The sequence below is a fragment of the Scatophagus argus genome, chromosome 17 (assembly GCF_020382885.2).
Source record: "Scatophagus argus isolate fScaArg1 chromosome 17, fScaArg1.pri, whole genome shotgun sequence".
NCBI classification, from domain to species: Eukaryota; Metazoa; Chordata; class Actinopteri; family Scatophagidae; genus Scatophagus; species Scatophagus argus.
In genome coordinates, this window is record NC_058509.1 from 775,542 (window position 1) to 788,350 (window position 12,809).

The window sequence follows — 12,809 nt, forward strand, 5'->3', positions numbered from 1 at the left end:
GTGCTGACACAGGTATAGCCGACATGACTGAACACGCATGCAGCAGTTAGTCAGGAATGTGTGTTACTTCTCTTTAAGTCAACACTTAATCACGCAGGGCGGGTGGGGGGCGGAGCTAAACGGGAAAACATAACCAGAAAACACTCCTCAACCTCCCATTTTCAGTTCCTCACTACAGGCATGAGAGCCACTGAACTGAACTTTTGGTTCATTCAAGACATCCATGTGCCCGTCAGGATGAACTTCTAACATCTCAACACTTTAATTCAGTTCCAGTTTTATTCATAAAGCTCCTTATACAATCAAAACTGTCTCTAGAAGCTTTACAGAGACCCAGAGCCTGAACCCCCGAGCAGGCAGACAGTGGCAAGGAAAAAGTCCCTTTTAACAGGAAGAAACCCTGAGCAGGACCCGACTCACAAGGGAGAACCATCCTGCTGATGGTGAAGGAGGAGAAGAAGAGGTAGACAGGACAGAGAGGATGAAAGAGAGAGAGAGAGAGAGAAACATACATGCAATAAACATCATACATTACAAAGGACAAACATGACAGGTTGTTATAACTGGAATTCTGGAGATTATGTATTGTATGTATTTGTTTTTTAGCTGATATGTTAGTTTATGACCAAACACCTGCTGAACTACAGACTACATCAGCCTCAGCTCTACTACGCTAACTGTTAACTAGCTAATGTTAGCATGCTAACACCCTAAACTATGGTGGTGAACATGGAAGGAATCATACCTGCTAATGATGTTAGCATTCAGCTGCAGTTACACAGAGAAAAATTTAAAGTGAGATCATGAAATAAAATGTGTCAGAATGTTTTTCTGTAATCTTTCAGGCGTCACATTATTTGTAGCTTTTCTGTCAGCCTATAATCTGTTTGAAGTCTCTTTATACTTTTACACTTAATCACATTCCTGATAAAAAGAATGCTACATTAATAATAAAGTTATTGTCTGTAGTGTTGGTCCGTTATAATAACATAAGGCCGATATGCGCGTTTGGAGCTCCAGCAGCCATTTTGAGCAGCGTGTTTTCGTGTCTCTGGCGCCCCCCTGTGGCACAACACTTTACACACTCACACTCAGTGTGTGTTTGCTGCGCAGGCCTCTGACGGCTGCACACCATGTATACACGACTTACATGAGCCGTCAGACCTGATGTAAACATGAGTGTAAACTAACGAGTGTGATCCTTTCACACTGCAGGAGGAGGTGTGAGTGTGTGAGCAGGCTGTGGGCCTGTGGCAGCAGGTTACACTGTGTGTGTGTGTGATTACAGGGGAGCGTAATGACAGCTTTGGATGGCAGAGTAGAGAAAAGCAAACACAGAGTGTCTGTCTGATTCACGGGTATGGAAGCTCATTAGGGACAAAACAAAGTGATCTGATCTCAGGCGGGATTCACCAGTAAACACAGCAGTAAGAAGAGCACTGAATGGTTTAGTTTATTCACCTGAGCTTCGCTCAACCTGGCCACATTTGGACTGGGTCTTGTCCGGGTGTGAACTCACCTTGATGCCACCTGTTTTGAAGTTAGGCCTCATAGCAGTCGTCGTTTTGAGTTGTTGAGGCTGTATTTGGATGAGGCTGGATCAGGACATCTTGATTGGATCAGACTGAGGACACACGTCCTCATCCAAACGTGTGACGTGAACCACACGACACACGGCTGAGAAAAGCTCTGTTCCAGGCAGCTCGGATCCGAACGCTCAAGTTCTGCTTTGACGCGTGCAGAAATCTGAAGTTCTGATTGGACGTTCGCTGGGACGGTCAGGAACACGCTGAGCGTTCCACACGTGTCTCCAAAGGTCAGCCGTGACACGTTCAGTGTCTGTGGGAAATCCAGGAGAGCTTAAACTAAACCTGTGCAGGTTTCAACACAAACTTGGCAGCTCAACATGCAAATAAGCAAATAAAACTCAGATGTGAAGAAATTACAGGAATTTGTTTAATCTCACCTGACACGGCGAGACAGAGCGTTGTGTCCTGACACGACATCCTGTAGCTGACAGGAGCACAACAACCACAGCAGGGATGTGAAGGGAGCAAACGTGTTCGCCTTCGACGACACCGAGGGAGGATTAGCTGAAGGAGTCGAGGAGCTGACAGAAGGAAGGGACTGAAGGAAGCGTCTCGCTCTGAGGGGAAAGGACGCAGCGCGACAATCAAAACTCTTTTCGTTTATCTCATGTTCTTAATGTGAATGTGAAGGGAAGATTTTGTCCCAGCAGATCTGTCACTCGTGTTACTCAAAGTGTCAACATCTTTGACTCACTGCGAGACAATCAGCTTCAGCGGAGGTCAACGCATTCGATAAGCAGGCAGGGACACGTGGTGGAATGTAGTGAAGTACATTCACTTCAAGTACTGTGCTGACATAATAATTTAAGGTACTTGTACTTTTCTTTTCATGCTGGGGATATTTTGTACTTTCGACTTCACTACGTTCACCTGTTTTAGGTACTTTACACATTCAGACTTTTGCACACAAAACGTGGAACGTGGAGACGATCAGTCGATTAATCAAGCGACAGGAGTTTAACTGGCAATAAAGTCCAGTGAAAATGTCTCAGCGTGTTGTCAATATGTTGCAAAGTGTGATGAAACAAACAGGAAGCACAGAGGAAGATGGTCGAGATTCTGGGCAGAAGAGTTCAAAACAGGAAAACAAGATTAGATGCAAAGTTTTACAGGAAGGGAAGTTTGGCGATGAGATAAAAGCGTCATTCTGTTCTGATACGTTCACTTTCTTTGCAAATAAACTCATCTGGATTCACGAGTCCAGTTTCAGTTTCTCCTGTCCAATAGCAGCCGGCGACCCGACGGCAGAAGCTGCAGCTCGGGCGCCGTGACGCGGCTCAGGTAGGAGGCTTTTGAGGCTCGCCTCGGCCGGACTGCACTGAGGACAGCAGACTTTGTCCCAAACGCGCGTGGATTTGATTGAACTACTTTGCTAATCACTTTAACGTCAGTGTGGGAGTCAGAATCGTCTGATGAGCTCAGGTGTAACAGTACTGCAGTAACACTGTGTGACACTCTGTACTTTTACTTTAAGCATATTTTCCTGATTATGCTTAACATTTTCAACGCAGGACTTTTACTTGTAACAAAGTATTCTTACAGTGTGGCATTAGTATTTTTACCGAGTACTTTGTCCACCAGGGGCCCATCACGGGGACCCGATGAAGCTCACACAAAGCGGCCTGACGTGACACAAACGTGTGCAGATGAGCCTCCTGCTTTCCATCAGAGATACTCATGTTACGTATTATCTTCTCGTCGGGCTCATTGAAGCCTCTTCCTTCTAACGGCGACTCCCTCTGCATGCACGCTGAGAATTGTGGGAAACAAACACGTCCACGGTCACCAGCCTCATATCTGCTTGTTGTGACATTTGTGGTCTGACGACGGGCCAACACTGACATTATTGTGTCTGCAGCTGCAGTCAGAGAGGAGCCAGACGACAGTTTGCATCAGGCTGTTATTTCCATCCAAATGAGGAGTCGGGCTGAAGGACAGGACGGACTGGATCCGTGAGAGACACTCGTGCGGCTCTGGTCACACGATCACGTGTCCCCTGATTCATTTGTTTTCTTTGTGGATTAGCTGAGCCGAAGCAAACATCCCGTTCTCATTGTTTTACAGGAACAGTCCATCTAAAACCTTTCACTTGTAAACCTCCAAGTGTTTTTCACCTGCACGATGCATCAGAGCGTCAGATATCTGCTTCCAGCCAATGATGGCGCCCTCTGGTGGCCGCAGGGATAAGCAGCTTGTGGGACAGGTCAGCCTCCACCCCTCTGCTATCTGCCCTCGGGGTGAAGGCGACGGTGCAGGTCCACTGCTGTCCCCCGATCTTCACCAGGTGCTAATTCAGCAGACTGTCGCAGGAGGTTAAGCTGACCAGTGGTTACTTCATGTTATTATCTCATCATTTTTAATGAGTCAGAAGTTTGACCTCCACAGATTTATCACGTCTGACTGGTTTCTGGTTTCAGGCGTCACTTCCACACGCTTCGCGGGAACAGGAGGAGGCTCAAACTTCCTGCAAGACGTTTATTTCTAAACATGGATTCAGAGCAAAGGGTGACTAAATCTGTGAACGCACCACAGGGAGTGTGTGTGTGTGTGTGTGTGTGATGAAACCACACACTCCTGTCTGATGACACTGTGTCACCGTCTGCTTCATTAAACCTTCTCTGTGTGTTCATGTTGACACACGTGCACTCTACCTGAGGCTGTTTCACAAACCATCTCCATCACATCATGTGACCCTTCACGCACACTGAGCATGTGCAGGCCAGGCAAACAGGAAGCACACTCGTTACGCTAAGGCTCTCACTTTTACTCGCTTAATTCATTTTCACTTTTTATTATAAAAGTTGCTGGTGGCGGGAAGGATACCAGCCTGACTTTTCCTGAAAACTGGAGATTATTAACTGACAGAAACTTCCTCCATAATCTTATTCTTATTAAAACAAAGTCAATAATGTGGTGTTTTTCCTTTTACTTTCATGTCCATTTGTGTCCATAAAGTTTAACATCCATTCAGTCAGCGAGAAAATTCAAATACGCTGCAGTAGCAGAACACACACTCATCATTTGCATGATGGTTACACACACACACACACGTCCTCTTCCTCTTGACACACTGAACAGCATCTGAATGGTATCGTCTCTCTCATCTGTCGTTCCTACACCAGTTGACTGAGCAGCTAGCTGCACTGCTAAATGCTAACAGAAACGAGGCTAAAGCTAAACAAACAGCTGAGCTCGAGCAGAGAAACAGGTTTCAGACTGAAGTTTGGTCTGCATCCTGCTTGAATGTTTGTTTCTTGATTATTAACCTTCAAAGTGAACCGAGAAATTGAAGGATTTAGCTGTGAGGGAAGTGAAAGAGGGGCGCTTGTTTCTGACCTCCTGCCACCCCTAGCGGGCGGTGCCACGTGCGTCTGGGCCCAACAACCAGCAGACCGAACGCGTTTGTCCACCAGGTTGTAAAGAAGATAATAACAAAACAATGTAAAACCCCCCAAACAAATCATATATGAAGTGATTTCTTTTAAATCAAATCACTGTATGTGCTAATAAATGTTTAGAAAACTAACTTTCCCATATAAACTGATGTGCATGCGTTTGTGTGGTGAAAAGTGCAGTAAAGCAGGAGTCACTGACGGCACGTCGTGACGCAGACCTGCCGGGAAAAGCAGAACTCATGAAGTCACGTCTGTTAGCCAGCATGAATTCCAGGCTCTGACATTAAGTCACTTCAGTGGAACACAAGTGGCTGAAGAAGAAGAATCACTTTATTGACAGTATATATATTTTTACATACACACACTGAATTCATCTTCTTCCTTAGTTGAACACACACATGCAACACCCGGCAAATTACATGCAGTGAAACACACACAGGAGCAGTGGGCAGCAGGGAGCATATTGGGGGGTTAAGTGCCTTGCTCAAGGGCACATCAGCCGGCTAATGGAGGGGGGGGGGGGGCATTTTTCACATTAATCACTGCAACACACCCAAATCTCTCCTGTCCGTCCGGTGGGGGAATCGAACCGGTGACCCTCTGATCACAAGCCGCTTCTCCAACTTCTGGGTCATGGCTGCCCCCAACATGTCCAGGATATGTCTCAAACCCGTCCTCCAGGCCTAGAGGCTGGAGGAGCAGCTTGTGACCGCAGTGTGGTGGAGTCATTAATCAATGTTCCTCCCCCCACTAGCCGGCCGATGTGCCCTTGAGCAAGGCACTCAACCCCCAATTTGCTCCCCGGCGCCTGAAACGGCAGCCCGCTGCTCCTGTGTGTTTCACTGTATGCTGCATGTTTCAGTCAGTGATGGTTACATGCAGAGAAGAACTTCAGTGTATGTAAAAAACATACTGACAATAAAGTTGAAACTGCTTCAGTCTTAACTCCTTTTGTCCTCAAGTCTTATTTTGGTCTCACAAATAAGAAAACACATCGGCTGTAGTGATAAAACACTGATCCATCATGTGTCAAATGTGGACAAAACGTACAGACACTGTGGTACAAGTAAACGTCCCTCCATGACAACGTTACAGAAGTACAGAGGAGTAGCGAGGAACATGTACTCCAGGATTCGGAGTAAGAGTACTCGTTCCAGTGACGTCTGTTATCTTATCTTCACCGTGGACTCACCAGCTGATTTTGCCACGTCACCCAGTTGTGTTGGCGTCACCCGTTTATCACCTCTGAACACTCTGACGCTCTGGTGGACGTGCTGATCCTGATCCTGATCCTGATCCCAGTGGACTCAGATGACCTGAAGCTGCTGTGAAAGTGAAGCAGTCGATCAGCTGCTGAACGTCTGCGTCCTTTATTCAGCGGGACGACCATAACTCAAGCTGTCGGACGAAAACGTTTGTGCTGGCAGGACAGCAGACGACTCGCTGCTGTTCTGGTGTCATTCAGCTCGACTTGATTTGATCATTTATTACATCTCAGCTCTCAACAGCTCACTCACTTGTGTCTGCGCTGCTCGTCTCTCCGGCGGCCTACGGCGCCCCCTGCTGGCTGGATGCTGCCGTTACATCAGCTCCTCCTCCTGCATGTTCGCCTTAACCTCAACACACTGAAGCTAAACCATCCGGAGAAAACAACAAACACACAACCAGAAGTTTGAAATAATAAATACAAAGCACAAGCACCAACACGACACAACGTCCAAAAACTACAGCAAACAAAAAAATGCACAAAAGACGCTGAAATAAAAGAGCAAAACAAGAAACGTGTCAAAACCAACACATAAACACCACAAACAAAAAGAAGGCGACGAGAAGTGAAGTGCAGAGCAGCGGACGCAGAAAGCGTCGTGAAAAGAAAGAAATTCAAGTACCTCAAGTTTGTTGTGAGTAAATGTACTTCAGTTCACCACTGAGGAGTCGCTGGTTAGAAACACCACAAAGACACAGAGACTTTTCCACTTAAATACAAAAACGAGCTGAAACTGGACTCATAACCACACCATCAGTCACGTGATGCTCTGACACGGACCAGCCGACTGTCAGCTCCTCCCACGTGCCAGCCGGAGCGCGCTCAGTCGGTCCACAACCTCGATCCACGAAGCCACCAAGTTCTTCATCTCGGACGCAGCTGGATCAGTAAGATAAAACAGACAAACCTGCAGAACGACGTGCTTTACATTTGGCTCCTTTGCGTTCGCAGCCTGCATAAATGAACGTGGAGCTGACAGCCAATAGCAGCGTTTGGATCCTGTCGTGCAGGATCCAAACGCTGCTATTGGCTGGCTATTGGATCCTGCACGACAGGTGAAGTGTTGGACTCCAACACGCCGATCGAACGGTTTGAAAGGACGTTTGAAAGGACTGAAGGTTACATTGAAAGAAAGAAAAGAACTTTAAAAAGAGAAAAGACAGTGGACGCACTGACAGGAAGGAGATTACAATCACAAATTCAGTTTTATTATTTTCCTCCAAACTAAGCTGTGTGTGTGTGTGTGTGTGTGTGTTACAGCCTGTACTCTGAAGCTTTAAAACTCACCTGAAACACACACAGCTGCACTGAGGTCAATTCCTCTCCTCTTAGGGACTGTATGAAAATTTACAGACTTGTGACGGCTGAAAAATATTTAAAAAGGAAAGCAAAAGACAAAACGTCAAAACATCACAGAGACTGAACTTCTTTCACCACTAAAAACAAACAAAAACTTCAAGCTTCAAGCCACTTCAAGCCTTTAAATTAGAACCCGACCAATTTTTAGGGCTGATGCTGACATTAAGTAGTAAAAAAATTCAGACGTATCTCAATACAAAGAATATGAAGAATATGTAGATAAACACAGTTTTTCCAGTGATCACTAAAGATGTGCAATGGAGGCAGATTATTTCACAGTTTAACAAGAAACTTTATTGTCCAAAATGACATCAGTGCACTGAAACAGTAAACGTCACCGGGAATTTAATAAACATAAATGAACGCGAGCATCTTTTTCTCCTGTTGAAATATATCTGTGACAGGCCAGTAACTGATATACTGATCGGGCTCTACTTTAAATAATCAACTCCAGTTTGTGAACCTCCTGTCCTCCTGAAAGTAACCCTCCCCCAAACCACCTAAAGAGCTGCCTGTGGCCATTTTCATACAGTCCCTTAGAGTCAGACTCCAACAGCTCGTGGATGAGGAAACATTTCCTTTATCTCGGTCTGTTAGTCTCACATTTAAGGACGACTGCCTGCGTGTCATCCTTTACATGGCCAATAGACGCCGAAGTGGAGGAGGAGGAGGACGAGCCCCAGCGCAGCTTCATACCTTTCAGGTGAGCACTGATGCACCTGTTTATCTGCTTCGGGTATTGCACCACCCGTTAGTCAGTCGTCCAGACCTCAGGTCTGCTGCTGAGAGCTACACGCTCCAGAGACGTCCAAATGACTGACAGGAGACCACACAGAGTGTACAGCTGCTCTGATACAGTGTGTGTGTGTGTGTGTGCGTGTGTGTGTGTGTGTGTGTGTCCTTCTATACAAACATCTGGTTCAGTATTCAAACAGTATAACCTCATAGTGTTGACAAACTCAGTCCTCCTCCTCACTTGACACCGAGCGCGATGATTGGCCGAGACTCAAGGTGGTGGACTGAAAGTGGACGCAACAAATGAGCCCCTCCGGACAGCGTCCACTTGGCAGTCACTTCCTGTCTGTCCCTGTGATCCAAAGATGAACACCTCTGCTGGTTTAAACCAAAATGTAATGTTTCATTTGGAGTGGTTTAATCCGTCCACCCCCGTGGAAAGGTTATTGGTATGATCCACTGAGCCAAAGAGGCTTGTTTTTAAAGAATGACCCTGCAAAAGAGTCAGAATGGTTTCTTCCACCCCCCATCTGGTTTGGACTGGACTGATCCAGTGGTGCCGTTGGGGCCGAAAAGTTTTAACACCACGACCTTTGACCCCTCTGATGACGGCGGCGTCCCTCTGCTCAGTCGTGTCCTCCCAGTAAGTCTGTGGGCGGCCGTGTTGGCGTCTTTGGGGGGGGCATCGGCCGGGGAGGTGGAGGCGGTTTGGTGTTGGCCCGCCGGGGACTCCCTCCGCCTCCGTCGCTGTCGGCTCTGTCTGCTGGGATCGGAGGAGGTGGCGGCGGGAGGCGCGGCAGAGACATGGAGCCGTGGTGGTAGTGGAGGTGATGGGGGAGGTTGTGGCGGTGGTGGTGACCCGGTGTTGCCATTGAGGGAGGGATCCGGGAGCAGGGGGAGGCGGAGGAGGATGAGGAGGGAGGAGGAGGGGGAGGCGTGAGTGTAGTCGGTCGCAGGCTTTGGATCCGCCGACACTCCTGGCAGATTCGCACGTGGCTGCAGCCCTGCAGGAAGCTCCGCGGTGGTGCAGGAGGAGCCACCAGGGCTGACGCCGGAGGAGGAGGAGGCACCGTGTTGCTGGCGTTGAGGCCCAGCGGGTCCTCCAGGAGCCTCTGTGGCCCCGGACCCAAATCAGGTCCTCCTCCCATACCTCCGCCCATGCCCGCCAGCGGGCCCACGCCACTGTACAGTTTCCCGTTGCTGAGACGCATCTCGCGGACCAGACGGATGGGGCGTGGGGCGGCCAGAGCCAGACGGGACGGGTGACGCAGGACTCCGCCCCCAGCACTGCTCAGAGGCCGCCGCCGACGAGAACGAGAACTCTTCTTACAGGAGACGGCATTTCGAAACTCCGTCAGCATCTCCTGACAAACAGAGACCTGAGACGGGCAGACAGACAGACAGACAGACAGACAGACAGACAGACAGACAGACAGTTTAAATGTGGTCAGGAAGATGTTTTTTAAGTTTTTTCCCCAGGATGGAGAAGCTCGTCATGAATATTTCATGCTGCTTCACCGTCTTCACTGTGAAGAAACTTCACCCGGCTGTCCGTCAGCAGGGGGCCAAGGAGACAATAACTGAAGTTCCATTTCTGGGTCAACTGTTCCTTTAAAGGTTTGCTGTGATTGGATGAACAAATTTTGATGCTCATTAAATATTCTTGACCTGCCTTCTCCATCCTGGGAAAAAATAAAACTGCAGTTCATCCCAAAAGGTGCTGACGTGTGAAGTTCAATCACTTTCACAACCGCCTGGCCACAACGTCACTGTGTTCAACAGACACAGACACACACACACACACACACACACACACACACACACAGAGACACACACACACACACACACACACACACACAGGGTGCTGGGTCTCAGCAGGGAGGAGGAGGAGGAGCAGGACGAGGAGCAGTTTACCTCATCCGTCTCTGCGGTGCGGCGAGTCGACCACACAAACTCCATGATGGCCACAAAGACGGCGATGATGAGGCCGCAGATCAGGACCACGAAGATCCCACCGATGTTCTCCATACCGAGACCTGAGACACACGAGCACACGGTGTCACGCAGTCAGAGTGAAATACTGGTGTGCTGTCATTACACACACACACATTCTCTCTCTCACACACACACCCTCACAAACACGCTCACTCACACACATTCACACTCACACTGTGGGAATGAGCCGATGACAGCAGCTGATCAATACTCGGACAGGACTCACGTTCCCGTGATGATCAGCTCCTAAACACATGATTTTGACTGAGCGAGTCGATGAGCAGAAGCTTCTCTCGCTCGGCTGAGACGCCGCAGGACAGACAGAAACAGAAAACGAGTTTGTGGGTCGATGATGGAAATGTTGAAGGAAACAATCGATGAGGACGCAGACAGAAAACCCAGACATGACGGATGATAGAAGGATGAAGCTCCTGTTGCATCAGAGGAGCTCGTGTCTCGTTTGACACCTCATGAGACATAAAGCAAGTCAGAGACAAGGAGACAGAGTGAGGTCTGCTGACCGTTTCAGCTAGGCTAACCCGGCTAGCCCGGCCTCCTCGTCCTCCTCGGGGCCGTGCCGCCCCGACCCCTCCGGGACACCCACCTTTGGCTCGGTGGTCCTCCTCTTTGGGACACTGTCCTCCCTCCCACCAGCGTCTCTTCAGGATCTCCAGCCTGTTGCTCTCCTGCAGCTGCAGAATCCCCAGCGTGATCTCGTCCCTGTAGGGCGAGCCTGAGGAGGAAGACGAGACGAGTCATTCGCCACCTTCACGCTAAACCTCAGCCACGGATCGCTTCTTTAAAGCGACAAACAAAGACGAACTAAACGCAGCCTCAGCCTCGCCGCTGCTAACAGGTCGACTCAGGCGAGTTTGAACGAGTCATCGCTGCCTTTTCTGTTTCTGGTGGAAGTTCAGCACCTGCGGTTTGGTTCGTTTGGTCCAAATGACTCAGTGCTGCAGAGTACGGAGTTTAGACTTTGGTCACATCAACATTTAAGCAAAGCCTCTTCCCAACATGGCGGCTGCAGCTCTGCAGGTGCCTCAGCACACTGCAGCACTTTCAGCTCCTGTGTTCGGTGTTTTGATTGAAGAGTGAAGCCTGAGAAGCCCGAGTCGACCTGCTCACGCCTCCTTTTGCTCTGCGGCTTTTCCGTTTTCCGTCCAGCGAGCACACGTGCTGCTAAGCGGACGAACAGACGAAGCAGCAGCTTCTGCTGTTCTGAATCTCGTTTTGCACCTGTGGTCTGCTGCTTTTAAAGGCACACGCTGACCTGTGATGCGGTGCTGGTGACTGATCAGTCTTCCAGCAGCCCTGACTCTGAGACGTTAGCTTCACCGACAGCTAACGGCGGGAAACAGAAAGCTGCCTGGATGGCATTTCTTATCAATGCTAAGCCAGAAAGCAGCACAGTGAAATTCATCCGTGCATCTCTGTGGATCGACACGTCACCGCCAGCACCCGTCAGCATTTCATTCAGTGAAGAAGAGGGAGCCATCGCTAACAGTACGGCAGCTGGCAGTCGCGCTCAGTCTCTGTCAGGATCGAGTTTACTCAAACACATTTGCACTCCAGCCTGATATCTGCGATTTGAGAGTTTAAAAGGTCTAATGATTTAATGGCCAACACAAACAGTTTGACATGGGAAACATTTTTTTCTTTGCAGAACTGAGACCCAGATACAAAGAGAGCAGGACAGTTCACGTCACGTACTGTACGTAATGTAAGTAAACCAGGATCTCCTACAGCCAACCAGCCTGACAGGAGGTCACGTGACAAACGGCACCTGACCTTTCCTGCATGTCCGAAACTCAGAACTTTGAGCCCACGCTGAGATGCTCACGGTATGACATCACCACACGTCCGGCACCAGCATAATCCACACAGCAGTTACATTTTACAACAAAAGTCAGCGGGCAAAACGAATTTGTAGTACATAAATACAATATGTGCTGCAAGAGCCCCCTTGAGACAGAGCAAAGAGCCACTTTAGCACAGGATCAGCATTTTAACAAACAAAGTCCTGCTGTTGTTGAGGCTGTAAACGAGAGGCGATTCAGCTCGATGTTTCAGTTTGCTCATTAACATTTAGTCCACTGAGGCCGTAAATCACCAAGCTTTTCATCCTCAGCTCGTCCCTGCCGCCGCCACACATTCATCTTCTTCCTTATTCCATTAAAAAGTGACAATGACTTTCACAGAGTGACAGACAGGAAGTGTGTCAAGGTAAGAGATACCACTTTGACAAAATTATGACACTTTCACACATTAGATGCTCCATATTTTAAAGATACAGAGCGATTCATTTGTCAGCTCCTCAACAAAACCGATGGTTCTCTTTTGGACGCTCGTCTCCTGAAAGCCTTCAGGATGGAGACCACTTCAGAACGTGGCTCTGAGACTCCTCAGGTTTGTTGTCCTCACACAATGTTTGCACACATATTACACACTATTTTCTTTTTTAAATCT

The 12,809-nt window shown here is 48.5% G+C and overlaps 1 protein-coding gene and 1 long non-coding RNA gene across 4 annotated transcripts in view; both read right to left on the bottom strand.

Annotated features, from left to right (window-relative positions):
- Positions 1–1,413: 1,413 nt before the first annotated feature.
- Positions 1,414–6,428, bottom strand: LOC124074746. The gene is made up of 3 exons (XR_006845909.1): positions 6,177–6,428; positions 1,967–2,146; positions 1,414–1,839 (listed from the first exon to the last, which is right to left on the bottom strand). It is a non-coding gene; the product is annotated as an uncharacterized LOC124074746 (long non-coding RNA).
- Positions 6,429–7,881: 1,453 nt separating this feature from the next.
- Positions 7,882–12,809, bottom strand: part of LOC124074745 (glutamate receptor ionotropic, kainate 5-like) — a 46,101-nt gene continuing 41,173 nt past the window's right edge. For all 3 annotated transcript variants that reach the window (XM_046417975.1, XM_046417974.1, XM_046417973.1), the window contains 3 exons: positions 10,945–11,073; positions 10,260–10,381; positions 7,882–9,724 (listed from right to left, as the gene is read on the bottom strand). In XM_046417975.1, coding sequence (XP_046273931.1) covers positions 8,972–9,724; positions 10,260–10,381; positions 10,945–11,073 — 1,004 coding nt within the window. In that variant the 3' untranslated portion in view covers positions 7,882–8,971. The remainder of the gene's footprint in view (positions 9,725–10,259; positions 10,382–10,944; positions 11,074–12,809) is intronic.